The sequence below is a fragment of the Canis lupus genome, chromosome 20 (genome assembly GCF_011100685.1).
Source record: "Canis lupus familiaris isolate Mischka breed German Shepherd chromosome 20, alternate assembly UU_Cfam_GSD_1.0, whole genome shotgun sequence".
NCBI lineage: Eukaryota > Metazoa > Chordata > Mammalia > Carnivora > Canidae > Canis > Canis lupus.
Window position 1 is genome coordinate 3,919,896 of NC_049241.1, and position 16,759 is coordinate 3,936,654.

Here is a 16,759-nt window from a genome sequence, read left to right on the forward strand (position 1 = left end):
CCAGTGGAGTCAGAGCACAGGAAACAGAAGTGGCACATGCGACGGGCAACTGAAGAGAGTTTCATGAAGAGGCCACATGTACAGGTGAGGGTGGGGTTGGGGACCAGCGGGCCATGGTACAGCGCCTGGGCTGGCAGCCATGGAAGCTGTCACTGTCAGGTCTGAAGGGGAACCTGGCAAGAGCTGAGGTTCTGAAGGAGCTGTGGTCTTCAGTAGAGGTGGCTATGCCTGCTCGGGGTACGTGTCAGTAGAGGAACAGGGTGGCAGGCAGATCTGGGACAGATGGGGACAGGCAGCAGGTGCAATGGGTGATGGCCATAGGGATGTGGCTGGGGAGAGAGCAGGATCTCTCCAGGGTGCCACACCTCCCAGGCTTGGCTTGGGGGAGATACACTTCCTCAGATGGGTGATCCCAGGTCTGTGGGCAACAGCTACTCCCAAGTCTCTTTCTGGAGGTGTTGGGGCCAGTTGCTGACACTCAGGTAGAGACACAGCCTTGACAGTGGGAGTGCAAGTCTGGAGTGCCGGGCAGAGGTCTGGGCCAGAGGTAGAGACCTGACCAGAGGATGACTGGCTTTCTGTTTATTCTTTATCAAGCTTGCCCCACTTGGCAGCTGGGGCAGCAGCTGGTTGGGTAGGCTCTCCTTTTATTTTATTTTTGTAATTTAAGTTCAGTTTGCCAATGTATGGTACATCATTAGTTCCGGATGTAGTTTTCAGTAATTCATCAGTTGCCTCTAACACCCAGTGCTCATCACATCACGTGCCCTCCTTAATGCCCATCACCTAGTTACCCCATACCCCCCACCTCCCCTCCAGCAACCCTCAGTTTGTTTCCTAGAGTTAAGAGTCTCTCATGGTTTGTCTCCCTCTCTGATTTCTTCCCCACTCAGTTTCCCCTGCTTCCCTAATGGCCCCTTGCACTCTTATATTCCGCATAGGAAACAGCTCTCCTTTAGATGAAGGCCTCGGTGAGGGACCATAATGGGCCTCCGCCCTTGGTCACACGCACTGTTTTAGAAAGCTGTTTGCCATCATCTAATTCAGGAGCGCTCTTCCAGTGACTGGTTCATTCTGAGAATGTGAGCCGCCCACTCTTGTGTCCCAGTGTTTGGATCTTTGTCCTGCCCTTATTCTGGGAAGATTATTTTCTCTGGAGATGGGGCTGGTCCCAAGCAGCTTTTCAGGGTTTGCCTCCAGGGTCTCTATGTCTGGCGACTCTTTCTAGCGTGGTTTCCTCTGAAAATAATGCCAGTTCCACATACTCCCTTTGAACAGAATTGAGCTTATTAAGAGTTTTTGCACCGTTCTTGATCAGGGCAGCCAGTTTTGTGCAAACTACTCCTCTCTCTCTCTCTCTCTCTCTTTTTTTTTAAAGATTTTATTTATTTATGCATTAGAGACACACACAGAGAGAGAAAGGCAGAGACACAGGCAGAGGGAGAAGCAGGCCCCATGCAGGGAGCCTGATGTGGGATTCGATCCTGGGTCTCCAGGATCACGCCCTAGGCCGAAGGTGGCGCTAAACCGCTGAGCCACGGGGCTGCCCACTACTCCTCTCTTTCTGCATGAAATCGACTTCTCATCCAATGGAAAATTCTGAACAGAAATGGCCAGTTAAAATGCAGATGAGAGACACACACCCTATCCACCTGCTCCCTGGAAAGCTGTGGAGGGCCCTCCTACTGCACGGATCGTCCTACTACTCACCTCCCACCTCCCAAAGCTTTCCAAAGACCATGCTGCAGCCACATGCCCTGGGACCTCACAGCCCCTCCACGTTGACAAAGCCCACCAAAGAGCCCCCTTCATATCTGTGGCTCCACCAGCCGCAACACCCTGATTCCCAGGATTCTCCTGAGAACCCAGCCCACACCAGGCAGCTGAGGTGGATGCTCAGTGGGGCTGCTGTCAGGGGAGGAGGCCCAGGGAAGAAGTCTTGGCCGGATAGTTGTTCAGGTCTTGCTGTTTCTCATTTGAGATGGAGTGTGTGTGCGCACCACACATGTGTGAATGTGTGATGGAAACATTTCAGTCTTGACACTATGTGATGCGACTGTAAAAAAACTAGACATTCTCTCATGTTACTTTACACCATGATCCTACACTCAACACATTTACTAATTCCCTCAAGCCATCTGATTCTCAGACCATATTCTTATTTCTCCACTTGTCCCCGAAGAACATTGCAGAGCTCGTTTTGTAAAGTCCTATCTAATCAAGGCCGATTAGACATTATTTGGTTTATATGTAGTTGCTATTATCTTCTGAGTTTCTTTCTATAAGTTTGTACTAAAGTATGCCGTAGATACCCTTGAGTATTTTTAAATCTTGATTAATATAACAGCACTCCTTTGACAGCTTTTTACCTTATATTTTTATTTATTGTACTCTTTATAAAGTGTGATTTATGTGAAGCACATGGATCTTAATAGAACAGCTCAGTGGATTTTCACATAGGAATACACCTAGGCAGCTCCACCCAGATCAAGATATAAAACACTTCAAGCATTCCAGAGTTTTCCTGGTGCCCCTTCTCAGCCATTTCTACACTCTCCCCCATGGAAACTATGATGCTGACTTTTATCACCATCTTGCCTATCCTTGAATTTATTTTGTATAATGGAAACCATATGATATTTTGCATTTAACTTCTTTAGCTCAAGGTAATGTGTTTTGAGATGCACCCATGTTGTTGCAGGAGTTCATTTAAAAAGATTGCTCTTTATCTATTCCACTGTGGAGTGATTTATTTATCTATTCTAGTGTAGGTGGACATTTGGGCTGTTTTCAGTTTTTGGCTGTGATAAATACAGTTGCCGTGAACGTTCTTGTTGAGGTCTTTTGGATGATGTAGGCATTCATGTTGGATATATACCTAGGAGTGGACTAGCTGACTTTTTTTCCAAAGTTTATTACCAGTTTGCATCCTCACTAGCAGTGAGAGAGTTCCAGTCACTTCATATCTTTGCCAACACTGGACGTCTTCATTCCTTTTCATTTTAGCCGACCTGGTGGATGTGTAGTTGCATCTTGTTCTGGCTTGAATTTGCAGTTTCTCATAACTTATGATGTTGTGCATGTTTTCGTATTACTGTTGGGCCATTTTGTTGTCATTTGCTCATTTTAAAATTGGCTTTCTTTGTCTAACTGATTTGTAGGAGTTCTTTATGTATTCTGTGTGTCTTTTGTTGGATCACATATTACCTTATTTTATTGCATGATTTTTCTTTCCACTTTCTCTTTTTTTTTTTTTTTAATTTTTTTGTTTATTTATTTTGGAGAGAGGGCACGTGGAAGTGGGGGAAGGAGCAGGGGCATAGGTAGAAGGAGGGGAAAATAATCTTAAGCAGACTCTGTGCTGAGCATGGAGCCCAATGTGGGGCTTGATCCCACTTGCCCTGAGATCGTGACCTGAGATGAAAGCAAGAGTCAGATGCTTAACCAACTGAGCCACCCAGGCGCCCCATCTTTCCACTCTCTTAATGATGGTATGTGATGAGTACATTGCAAATGCTGTCTTCTGAGGAACACAGATGCCCAATTCTAATGAAATGCAGTTTATTGATCTTTATTTTTTTGTTAGTGTATTTTGTGTTCTTTTACAGAAATCTTTGTCTACCCCAAAGTCACGAAGTTATTTTCCTATGTGATGTTCTAGACATTTTAACTTGTTTCACCTTTCACATTCGATTCTATTTAGATTTGTTTCTTTAGGTAGTGCAAGTAGGAATAAAAATTCATTCTTTTTTTCCAATGCATATTCAGCTCACCCAGCACCAGGTGTTGGAAAGGCCATCTTTCCCCCACTGCCTTGTTGACTTTGTCAGTAATCAAGGGACAGTATATAAGTAGGTCTCTTCTGCCCATGTTGAGATTGGGCAAGGAGCCTGAGGAGTGGGGGCTCCTGCTTCCCTTGGAGTAGCTGCTGCAGAGGAATTTTAATTTCCCCCACCTGCCTCCTTCCTCACCCTTTCCTCTGCCTGCTTCCATGCTCTGCTCAGGAGCCTGCTGTCTGGAGCATGCAGCTGCCACAGGATCCTGTGGCTGCCCCTGGCTGGGCATGTGGTCTGGGGCAAGTGGTGCCTCCTCTCGGGGCTGCTGCCTGCCCATCTGTAGAATGGGGGTGTGCATAGGAGCCTCTTCCTGGAGCTGGAGGGGAGATGCAGTGGGTGCAAGCTGGGAACCCATAGACGGCTCTCCAGCCTGTCAGCAAGAGCGATCCAGCACCTCTGGCAGGGCTGGGCAGGCAGTAAGCACCCCACACAAGGAAGTCGGGTGATGGGACGTGCTGGACAGGGCAACGGAGGCTGGGGGCCGCCCTTCCCAGGTGGTGGAGGAAGGCATCTCTAAGGGGCTGAATTGAGTGGGCCCTGGTGGGTTGGCTCAGCCCAGCAGCTCCTGTTGTTACCATTGTGTCTGTGATCCTAGCACAGTAAGATAAAGTTCAGGAGGCCTTGTTTATCTACTTTACAGTCACTGTAGGAGGACTCCAGGCACTCCCAGGGTCTGCAGGTACCCACTCCCCCCACCCCTGAGAATACCAGGCTGCCTGGAGCATAAAGCCCCGGTGCTGGTCTGTTTGCTGAGGCCCCTTCAACATCCTGTCCAAACAGCGCTGGCGGAGATGGACCGCTCATCACCCTCCTGCCAGGTGCACTGTTTTTCTGCAGCATTAAAGTCCTAAAGAATTGTGGTCAGAGGGGTCGTGACCTCTGGGCCGGATTGTTCATTGTTCTGTGATCAAAGGAGGTTACAATCTCCAGAATCTCAGAATCCTTTTATAACAGAATGTCTCTTGAATGGGCAATACCTGCACAAGATAAGAAACACAGAAAAAAATACAAAAGGGGACATAGTGAAATGTCAGGGTGCTTCCTCCCTCCCACAGTCTGGTCCTTCCCTGAACCAACCAACCACTGTTACCAGTGTCTTGACTGTCCTTCCAGAAGTAATCGCGTATGTCCGTGTAGCCCACTAAAATGATAAGGGGTGGTTTGTTGTACATACTTTTCACCACTGACTCTTTTGTTCTTAATTCTTTTTTTTTTTTTTTTATTTAAGTAGGCTCCATGCCCAGTGTGGGGCATGAACTCACAACCCTGAGATCCAGAGTCGCGTGCTCTACCGACTGAGCCGGCCAGGTGCCTCTGTTCTTAATCCTTTATAGTAATCCAGATTTCATATGGTAGAAGTGTGGGAAGATCTACCTAATTCTTTTTAACATCTGCATAAGAGTGGGCAGTTATTTAATCACTGTCCTCTTGATGAGATTTTGGTAGTCTCTGAGCTTGCTCTCACAAATTCAGCTGTAGCAAGCATCCAGGGCATGCATGTTTGTGCCCACGGGGAAAGGAATCTGTCAGCAGGCTAGATTTTTGGTTGGGGAAGTGCTGGGTCACATTATTTTTTTATATTGCAATGCATTGTTTTCTTTTTATTGCAGTAAGATGCTCATAACATAACATCGGCCGCTTCGACTAGTTTGGGGTGTACACATCAATAACATGTAGTACATTCACATGGTACATCATCCATCTTCCAGAACTTTTCCGTCTTCCTAAACTGAAATCTTGTGCCTGTCCAACACTGACCCCCCATCACCTCTCCCCCAGCCTCTGGTACCCTAGATAAGGTACCTATTCTAGGTACCCTAGATAAGGAGAGTCCTGTAATATTTGTCCATTTGTGTCTGGCATAAGTCACTCTTTGGGTCACAATGTAAAATACTCGTAGTCTTCAGTCTGAGTCTTAGAATTTCCTAATCACAGTACGTTTTGCGGTAATGTTATTGTGAAGAGAAGCACCGATGGGGCTTATGCGACAAAGGAATGTTTAAAGCGGATGGACACCCGTCGGACACACCCATGGGTGGGGATGGAAGCCGTGGCCCACCGGCCCTGACCCCCACCCACTCCACATTTCCCACCAGCCCGACTTCTGTGAGCATGTGTTCCTTCCCCCTTTGGAGCTGCACAGCTTTTCTCCCTGGCTTTGAACTCCTTGTACGAGGCCGTCTGTAGTATTCTTCGGTGACTTGCCTCTTCCCCCCACAAGACCCCATCTGTGATTCATACATATTGTTGTGTGTGGTTGTAACAAATTTGTTCTTATCGTGTAGTCTTGTCTCGGCTATGTGGGGTGCTAGTGTTGTTTGCAGTTGGGGGAGCTTCTGTTTGTGGGTGTCCAGGTGGAGACCACGGGCACCTGGGTGTGTACCTGAAAAGGAGGTCGCTGTATCGTTGGCTCTGGGCATCTTCTGATCTTCTGCTTTATTAGACAAAGGTGATCATTCCCCAGAGTGGGTTCGTTCTCCCTCTGCTGCTCAGGGATGCCGGAGGCAGGCTTCCTGCCGGAGCCTATGAGGCAGATGGTTGGCAGAGTGTTCGGAAGCCAGGATGGTGTGATGCTGGCCCGTGGCCCTGGAGGCCAGAAAGAGGGCCGAGGCTGCAGCTGTCACAGCAGGAGATGCCCTTTCCCTTCTGTCCACTGTGCTTGCAAATAGCCAGCAGGAAAGGGACGCCGCACACCCTCTCGGCCAGAGCTCAGGCAAGGTGGCAAAGTGACCAGAAATGGAGGAGTTCGCCAAAGTCCAGAGGAAAGCAGAAAAGGCAGAGGAGGGATTTCTGAAAGCCCCTCCAGCTTCCTCTGCTAAAGGGGCTATTGTCCTACCCATCCATTTATTGATCTGTTCCTTTGTTTCTTAATTAATTATTTGGAGAGTAGTTCCAACACCTTCTGTGTGCCAAGACCGGGGAGATACTGGTTACTGAGCGCCTGTTGTTTGCCAGTCACTGAATCTTCTCACACACACTCCCCTCTTTGTGGAGTGTGGCAGGGAGAGGTTATTTGCCTGTTTTACAGGCAAGGAGATGGAGGTTCACAGCATGAGTGACTTGCCCGTGTCCCCTAGCCCACGCTCACAGCGATCGTACAGATGTGCCTGTGCTCACCTCTGACCCCCAGCTGGAAACCACAGCATGGAGGTGGTACTGGTGAGGTGGACAGGCCCTGGCTTGCGTTCTTCTCCCTTATTTTCCTAAGCCTGTGCTCTGGCCTGTGCATCTTAAACTCTATTTACACATCTGGAAAATCCAGAGAATCATCCAACTTCTTGTTGTTGATGTAACCTTTCCTGAGATGGTATACACCAAGGGCCAGGGACACTTCGTCCCACCCCAGGCCCTGGGAGCCCTGAGAAGACTCAGACCTATTCTTGGCTCCTGAGACCCTCTCAGTCTGGTGGTTGAGACAAGCTTGTCACCTGACAGTGACATCACAGTGAAAGTATGCACCACGTGCTAATGTGAATGAAGTCAGGGGAGGGGGCCATTGGTTCCCCCCCGGGGTTGGAGGTGGGTGCCAGTGGAAGCTCAGGAGATGGAGGGGCCGGGAGTTACATGTGGATTGGCTGGTCAGGGATGGTTAGGTGGACCATGCAGGGAAGGACATTCCCAACATGGACCAGCGTGTGCAAAGACAGAGTGGCACGGAGAGGCGTGCATGGCTAGGGCAGAAGGTGAGAGCTGGATGCGACTCTGGGCTGTGATTCCCACACCAGGGAGGGGTGCTTCATTGTCTAGGAGAGTGACCTTCCATTAGAGTCTGTGGACCATGGGTTCCCTGAGCTGACTTGGGACTGGGGAAGGCCAGGGCGTTATGAGCAAGACTAAGGAGGGTGGTGTGACAAGGGTTGGCATAGAGCTTAGTTTAGATATAGAAGTCAGGGAGCCCCTCTCCAAGGAGGTAAGAGCCCTGAAGGGAAAGGGACAACGCTGCAGAGTTTAGGGGCAGGGCAGGGCATAGGAAAGGGGCAGAGGATTCCAGGTGGGAAGTAGAGTACACGCAAAGGGCCTAGGGCAGAAATGAGCCCAAGGAGTTGAAGGAGTGGAGAGAATGAGTGAGAAAGACAGTCAAAGAAAGGAGGTGAGGTGAGGCAGTCAGCAGGTCTTTGTAAAGAAAGGAGGACTACTGGGGGCCCGTAGGCCGAGGAGAGACACAGTCTGATTTGTATCTATGAACTCATTCTGACATCCTCTGGAGGATGGCCTGGAGGAGGACATCCGGAAGAACAGGGACTGTGTTGGACCAAGAGGCGGTGGCAGAGTGAGGGGCCAGGTCAGTGGACTGAGATGCACTTTGGAGGCACCCCCTGAGTGATGGAGGGAGGTGAGGGATGAGGAGATGGTGCAGGAGGGTCCTGAAGTTGCCGGGGGCCCTTCACTGGCCCGGGGGAGACCTGAGGAGAGGTGGTTTGGGGGCAACCAGCTGCTGAGCAGGTTCTGGCGGTGGGAGCACCAGGGAGCACCTGGTGGTGGTTCCTTAGCCAGCTGACTGTGTGCACACGAAACTACGGCTGGAGACAGATGTGTGGGAGGGGTTGAGGTGGACAAGGCACTTGAAGCTCGGGGGCTGGATGAGATCAGCCAGGGCCAGGCTGGAGACAGAGAAGGGAGGAAGCCCTAGGACTGGAACTCTGAATGGTTGGGGCCTGGGAACCTAAAAAGAACCAGAGAGAAAGACAGAAGCTGGGGACCTCAGTTGGGGTGGTTGAGGAAGGAGACTGGGAGCAGAGGGCCTCTGGGCTGAGCCCTGAAGCCCTGGGCTGGGGCAGGAGGGTGTGTCTCCTGGACGAGGAGACGAGGGGTACACATCTTGTTGGGCTTTGCCTGGCCCTGCCTCCCACATCTTGGACAGTGCCACGCAGCACCAGGCTTGACCCCTGGACTAGTTCCCCCTCCTGCTCCAAGTGGGTGGCCCTCCCAGCACATGGGTTCATGGCCTCTTAGTTCCTTTGTCTGAAACAGAGGGAAGCCAGGGTGGGAAAGGCCAGGGAGAATGGTGGGAAGCCTGCCAAACACAGACTGAAGCCTGACTTCTGATCAAGGAGGGGGCAGAAGGAGAGCACCATACAATCCATGGGGAAGCAGAACCCCCTCTCAGGCTGGTGCTGGTTAGAGTCTCAGACAGGGCCTTCAGGATCAACTGGATCAAGTCGCCCATCCCACAGACGTAGGGGAGCAGAGGCCTGGAGAGGGGAAGAGAAGAGGGGGAAACTGAGGTTTGGGGCTTCTGACTCACTCCCTGATCTGTAACATAGGGAGATAAGAGGACTCATTCACTGTAACTGTAAGGATGAAAGTGCTTGGACTCGATCCTGGCTCCTTACGAGCCCACACTTCATTTCAGCTGTTATAGTCATTTTTTGTTGTTGTTGTTATAGTCATTTCAATAGAGAACCCACCTCAAGTCCCCTGGCTAAGACTCAGGGGTCGATTACAATCCCCTGATCTCAGGAAGGCAATCTCAGAGAAGGCTTAGAAGGAGTAAGAGTTGAGACCAGTAAAAAGAAAGATGTTGAGCTATTAGTGAAGGGACAAGCTGCCTAGGTGTACCAGAAGTATTAAATGAGGTGTGACGTCCGCTTGCCCAGAATGTAATGAGAAAAGATTGAGCATGGGATGGTGGTATCACTTTCAGTGGCCACAAAGACTCATGTGCCTTTGTAGAGAAAGAGACAAGGGAAGAAGTAGGCTCATAAATAAATAAGATTTCACATAGTGATAAATGCTATGAGGAACCTTAAAAAATGAATGATGTGATGAGAGTAACTGGGGCTGGTTGGATATGCTGCCTCTTGCTATACAGGGATTTTGTATTTCTATTGTATTAAGGTTTTCCTTTTTACTTGTGGATTTTTTAAAAAAGATTTCATTTATTTATTCATGAGAGACACACACAGAGAGAGAGAGAGAGAGAGAGGCAGAGACACAGGCAGAGGGAGAAGCAGGCTCCCTGCAGGGAGCCCGATGTGGGACTCGATCCCGGGACTCCAGGATCAGGCCCTGGGCCGAAGGCAGGCATTAAACCGCTGAGCCAGCTGGGGATCCCCTTACTTGTGGATTTTATTTCTCCCCCCAACCCAGCTTTATTGAGATATAATTGACCTATAATATTGAGAAAATTTAAGTATACAATGTGGTGATTTGATTTACATGTGTATTGTGAGGTGATTACTACAGTAACACGTCCACCACTGGCACATAGTTGCCATTTTTTGTTGTTTGTGGTGAGAACATGTTAAGATCTACTCTCTTAGCAACTTTCAAGTACATGATACAGTATGTATCATGTAGGTGCTGTCCTGTGTGTTAGGTCACCAGAACTTAGGTGGACGCAAGCTTGTACATTTGCCTACCGTCTCCCTGAAGACCCCCCCACCCAAGAGTCTCTGGCAACCCCCAAACTGCTCTGTTTCTTGAATTTGGCTTTTTTTTTTAATTCCACATATAAGTGAGGTCACACAGTATTTTTCTTTCTCTGTCTTAGTTTGCTTAGCATAAGACCCACAAGGTCCATCCATGTTCCTGAAAATGGCAGGATTTCCTTTTTTATGGCTGAACAATATTCCATTATATATTTATGTATATATGCGTATGTGATATACCATTCATCCATCAGTGCATGCTTAGGTTGTTTGCATGTCTTGGCTATTGCAAATAATGCGGTAAACTTAGGGGTACAGATATCTTTTTGAGACTGTGCTTTAATTTCTTTCAGATATATATCCCAGAAGTGGAATTGCTGGACCATATGGTAGTTCTGTTTTTAATTTTGGAGGATCTTCCATACTTTTATCCACAGTGGGCTGCACCAATTTACATTTCCATCAACAGTGTACAGGGTTCCCTTTTCTCCACATCCTCGCCAACACTTGTTATCTCTTATCTTTTGAATATTAGCCTCCCTTGCAGATGTGAGGTCACATCTCATTGCAGTTTTGCTTTGCATTTCTCTGGTGATGAGTGATGCTGAGCATCTTTCCACATACCTGTTGACCATTTATATGTCCTTGGAAAAATGTCTATTTTAGTCCTTTGCCCATTTTTAAACAAAATTAATTTTTTTGCTGTTGAATTGTATGAGTTCCTTATATATTTTGCATATTAATCCCTTATCAGTATGTGGTTTGCTGATATTCTCCCATTTTGTAGGTTGCCTATTCATTTTGTTGATGGTTTCTTTTGCTGTACAGAGGCTTTTTAGTTTGGTGTAATCCCCCGCTTGTTGATTTTTGCTTTTGTTGCTTGTATTTTGGTGTCTCCCCAAAACTCATTGTCAAGACTAATGTTGAGGAGCTTTTCCCCTGTGTTTTCTTCTAGGAGTTGTGCAGTTTCAGGTCTTACATCTAAGTTTTTAACCCACTTTGAGTTGATTTTTGTATATGGTGTAAGGGTCCAATTTCATTCTTCTGTGGATTTTACTTTTGAAAACAGTTCTCTTTATCCTAAAATCATTTTCCTTGGTTTTCCTCTAATACTGCCTTTAGATTTGGAATTTATTTTTGTATGCGGTGTCCCAACCTCATATATTCAGTCCTTCTCACACTGAGATTGAATGCCATCTTTATCGTATACTAAGTTCCCATGTGTACATAGTTCTGTTTCTAAATTCTGTTGTTCAGTGAAGGGACAAGCTGCCTAGGTGATCTCCTTGTCTCTTTAATTATTAGGCTTTAAAATATGCTCTTTTTCTTTTCAGAATTTTTCTTGGGTATTCTCAGACAATTTTGGATGAATTTTAGAATCAGCTTGATAAGTTTCATGATAAAGTATGTTGGGACTTTGTATTGCCTTGAAGTTGTAGATTAAATGGAAGAGAATAGATGTCTTCAAGGTACTGAATCTTTGTGTCCAGACACAAGGGGTATATTTCTAATAAAATATACTGTTAGATCTATTAGACAATTTTTTTTCTTCATGTGGATTTAGCATGTGTATGATGGATTTATTTCTAGGTTTGTTTCTGTTTTGAATGAGATTTTAATTATCTTTTCTATTTAATTGTTACTCTGATATAGGAAAGCCACTTAACTGAATATCTTGATTTTGTTTTTGGCCATGTTATCATCATCATCATCATCATCATCATCATCATATCTATTATTAGTTAATGGTTATTAGTGAATAATAGTTATCATTATTATTATAACTATTATACCTTAGTATTCACTTAAATATTGTGTTAGTTTTTATTCCTTTGGATTTTCTAAAAAAGATGAAACCATAACATCTGCAAAGAATGCCTATCATCTCTTTGTTTCTAATATTTCAACTGCCTTTTTTCTTGCTTTATTACATCTGCTAGTATCTCTAGGACAATACTAAACAGTGTCAGGCATTTTTGTCACATTTCTGACTTCATGGGACATGTGTCTAGTGTTTCACCATTGAGTGTGATATTTGCTACTTGTGTCTGGTAGATTATTGTTGTCAAGAACACTTTTTGTTCCTCCTGGTACAGCCTTCAGGTTGTTACTGAAACTTATTTTCCCTCTTTTACAGAGGGGGACTTAAAACTTAGAAAAGTTCAATAACTTGAAATGCCCACTCAGCAAATGAAGCCGATGATTCTTAGTGAGCTGTCACTCTTTTCCTGGAACCTTGCAGGCTGCTGACATCCATTGGTGGATTTGCTGCTCCTCAGCTCTTCTAGGTCATGTAAACTGCTCAAGGACATTTAGAGGTCTTTGTAGGTTTCAGCAGTTATACAGCTACAGATCCTCATAGCAGAGAAGGACACTGAGTCTTTAGAGAGAAGAAATGTCTATACATGGTAGCACTAAGATGTGGTCCCAGCCTCAAAGTTATTCCATTATACCTTGCTGTCTCCTTAGCATAGGTGTAGGTACTCCAGGTGAGCTTTACCTTTGTTTTGGTTTTTAAGATTTTTTATTAAAGGATACTAGTTACAATGTTATATTAGGTGTACAAGATATCAATTCAACAATACTATACGTTGTTCAGTTCTCACCACAGTAAATGTAGTCACCATATACTGTTATTACAGCATTATTGACTATATTCCCTACGCTGTATTTTTCATCTTCATTTATTTCATAACTGGAAGTTTGTATCTCGTAATCCTCTTTATTATTTCACTCATCCCTCTACCACCTCCCCTCTGGCAACCAGCAGCTTGTTGTCTGTATTTAAGTCTGTTTTCTTTTTTTTTTGTTCTTTTTTTGTTTTGTTTTGTTTTGTTACATTCCACACTTAAATCATATAGTATTTGTTTTCCTTGTCTGACTTATTCCACTTAGCATCGGACATCCTTTCTAGCTGAGATTTTTATTTTTTAGATCTGTAGTGTCATGAAGTGATTCCGTCTCTGATTTCCAGCGGTAGACCCAGGTGATTGGGAACTCACGCACACCTCCGGCTGGACAGGCTGGAGGCGGGGGGGCAGCGCCTGGCACAGGCTGGGGCACAGGGGGACCAGACTGACCACGGAGCAGTCTGAGTTGGTTTCTAACTGCCGTCACCCGGTTCTGTTGTGACAGCTCTGCCCTCCTGTAGAGACTGTACAACTCGGACCAGGTAACCAGGTCAGAGGGGGGTCACCTGGGAGCCTTTCTTTCTCTTTTCCTACCGGCCCCTCGTACCCCGCCCAAAGCTACTGTCAGTCCAAGCCATTAGAGTTGTAGTTTATTCTTTTGTCAATTAAAACCAACATACCAGCAATAGTCTGCTCTCCCCAGAAATCTCTTAACATGCTCTGTTTACATCGATAAATGCACTTAAGGAAAACAAATTAAAGCTCATTTTAAAGTTAACAGAAAAAAAAAAAAAGCTCCATCCATGTTGTTGCAGGTGGCAAGATCTCATTCTATTCTTAGGGCTAAGTAATATTTCATTGTATATATGTGCCACATCTTCTTTATCCATTCATTTATAGATGCACACATGGTGCCTTCATACCTGGGCTGTTATAAATAATGCTGCATCAACAGAGGAGTGCAGGTATCTTTTCAAATTAGCATCTTGTTTTCTTTAGGTAAATACTAGTGAAATTACTGGATCATAGGGTATTTTGTTTTTTTTGTGGAATCTCTCCATACTGTTTTCCACAGTGGCTGCCCCAGTTTGCATTCCCACCAACATGCATGAGGGTTCCCTTTTTTCCACATCTTCACTAACACTTGCTGTTTCTTGTGTTTTTCTTTTTATATATTAGCTATTCTGACATGTGTAAGGCGATGTCTCATTGTGATTTGGACTTGCCTTTGCCAAGATAGTAATTAGATAATTACTAATACTGAGCACCTTTTTATGTGTCTCTTGGCCTAGAGGTGCTTTATCTTTGCATGTCATTTGTTTTTTAGACCTCAGAAACAAATGGTTGCGTTAATTATACTTATTTTCTGGCACCTTGCATGTTATTATCTCTGTAAGACTCTCTCTTGTTTTATTTCTGTATTTATTCCCTTTAATTTCTTTTCCCCATTGCCAACCTCTGCCCCAGCAGAGGCAACTGCTCTCTTCTGTTTAATTTGCATGTGTGTGTTTTTCACTTATGTGCAAAATGTGTGTTGTAATTTTGTGCACCGTGTTTTTAATTTGTTTAACCGATCTCACGTGGTTTCTTCCCCTCCACCCCAGTGTTTTTGTTCCATGTTGCTGTGTGTATATGTGTCCAGCTTCACATTGTTGTGTGTACATCTAGTCTGTTATTTCTGACAGTTGTGGAATCCTCCATGGAGGACATCCCAAATTCTATTCAGTCACTTCTCCACTGATGAACACCCACTTCCACAAATGATGCCAAAGTATTAGATCCTTGTAGTGGTTGCATTATGGGCCTGGGTGGAGACTTCCCTGGAATGCACAGCTAGGAGCAGAGCCACTGGGTCCAGGATGATGTGTAAGCTTAATTTGTCAGCAATGTGTATCAGCAATGCCTTATCTCCTTCCAGACTGGCTGTCCAGTGACCACTTCCATCCCCAGGGCATGAGGGTTCCCACCTGTGCCTGGCATGTATCATTCTTTCTGATTTTTCCTAAACAGGTATTTTACTTTGGGTTTGTTTTTTTATGTTAATTTTCAGGAGATCATTATGTTTTCTCAATGGCAGTTCTTTGCCAGTTTTAGGCATTCCAGAAATGTTTCCTAACCTGTCAGCAATCTTCTATATGTCCGTGGGGTTCTTTGTTATACAGAGAATTTTAATTTCAAGGTGGGCAAATCCATCTGTTTTTTTAAGCTGTGGTCTATGCCTTTCAGTTTTAAGACGTTCCACTACCCTGCCTTTTCCTGCTCTCCCAGCCACAAATATTTTCTCCACTAACTTTCCTAGGTGAAGGTTTTTTCTGTATTTTTTTTTTAAAGAGAGAGAGAGTACTAGTGAATGTGGTAGGAGTGGGGGGCAAAAGGAGAGGAAAAGAGAGAATCTCAAGTAGACTTTCTGCTGAGCTTGATCTCATGACCCTGAGATCATGACCTGAGCTGAAATCAAGAGTCAGATGCTCAACCCACTGAGCCACCCAAGTGCCCCTCCTAGATGAGTGTTAAACTTCTCTCCCTGCTGTTGCTTATGCCTTGTCCTGTCTTGGTGTCTTAGGTCAGGTTCCTTAGAAGCAGAGCCTGAGGGGAGCCTGGGTGGCTCAGTCAGTTAAATATCTGCCTTTGTTTGGTTTAGGTCATGATTCTGGGGTCCTGGGATCAAGCCCCCACATCGCATCGGGCTCCCTGCTCAGTGGGGAGTCTGCTTCTCCCTCTTCCACTGTCCCTCCCCCCACTCATGTACTCCCACGTGCATGTGCTTTATCTCAAAAATAAATAAATAAAATCTTAAAAAAAAAAAAAATGCAGCAGAGCCAGGTTTTGTGCCTGTGGTGGTTCATTTGGAGAACCTGCCCGGGGAGAGGGCAGGGAAGGAGCTTGCCAATGCCCCAATCCCACAGGGAACTCTGGAGCGTGAGTGGCCCCACACACTGTCCCCTTTGAGGGAGCGCTTTTCTACGCTTCCCACCCCCCCCCCACGCCCCCACCCCCGCCAGTCATTGATTGGCCATTCTTCTCCCAGCCTCCTCCCCCATGAGGTAGACTTAACCTCATTGGCAGCTCTCTGAAGTGAACAGCTAGCTGCCACCCTGCATAGCAGTGGGGGTGAGTGAGTCACCTTTCCTGGTAATGGGGGTCTGGACAGCACCAGCATCCCCTACATTTGCCGACTCTGGAAACCTGGGAACAAAGTGCCTCCTCTAAGGGTGGTGACTCTGTCTGTGTTGCCACCCACAGTCTCCACGAAGGATCTGATTGAGACGTGCTGTGCAGCCGGACAGCAGTGGGCCATCGACAATGACGAGTGCCTGGAAATCCCTGAGAGCGGTGCTGAGGGTGACGCCTGCAGGTAGGGTGAGCACCCTGGAGCAAGCAGAGCTGTCCCTTTGCCTTTTTCCAGATCCCTGCTTGCTTTAGCCCATGGGCCCCGACAGTGCAAGGTGAGCACATGCTTCACCTGCCTGCCTCCAGGTGCCCGTGGGCACTTGGTGATGGCTGCTGTGAGCCCTCTGGCCAGGCTTTCCCCCGCTGTGGAGAGCCCAGGACTGGCTGTAGGAATGAAGTAGCCATGCACATCTGTAGCTGGACAGAAGAGCATACTTAAAAGAGTGCACAATTTGGAACAAGTATTAAGGGACGTGGTCACCTGCGAACAATTAGGTGCTTCGCCCACTGTATATTGCTGTTGCTGCTTGGCAGTGCTCAGCTCACATCAGATTTTCCTCTTTAACTTTGAACTAGGAGCCTTCAGCCCTCTTTCTTTCCCCACTCTGCTGCCCTGGGGTCTCCAAAAGGCTGGCCCCTAACTGTCCTCGGCTGTCTCTGTTGATTGATTATCTGACTTTCATGTCCTCAGCAAAGGTGTGGTTTGTACCCTTGCCCCTTCTGTGCCAGGCCCCTGAAGATGTCTTGGTCA

The 16,759-nt window shown here is 46.4% G+C and overlaps 1 protein-coding gene across 4 annotated transcripts in view; it reads left to right on the top strand.

The window, feature by feature from the left end:
• The window catches only part of FBLN2 (fibulin 2), a 97,900-nt gene that overhangs the window by 52,188 nt on the left and 28,953 nt on the right, over positions 1 to 16,759 (top strand). For all 4 annotated transcript variants that reach the window (XM_038565528.1, XM_038565527.1, XM_038565529.1 and 1 more), the window contains one exon: positions 16,081 to 16,192. In XM_038565528.1, the coding sequence (XP_038421456.1) occupies positions 16,081 to 16,192 (112 nt within the window). The remainder of the gene's footprint in view (positions 1 to 16,080; positions 16,193 to 16,759) is intronic.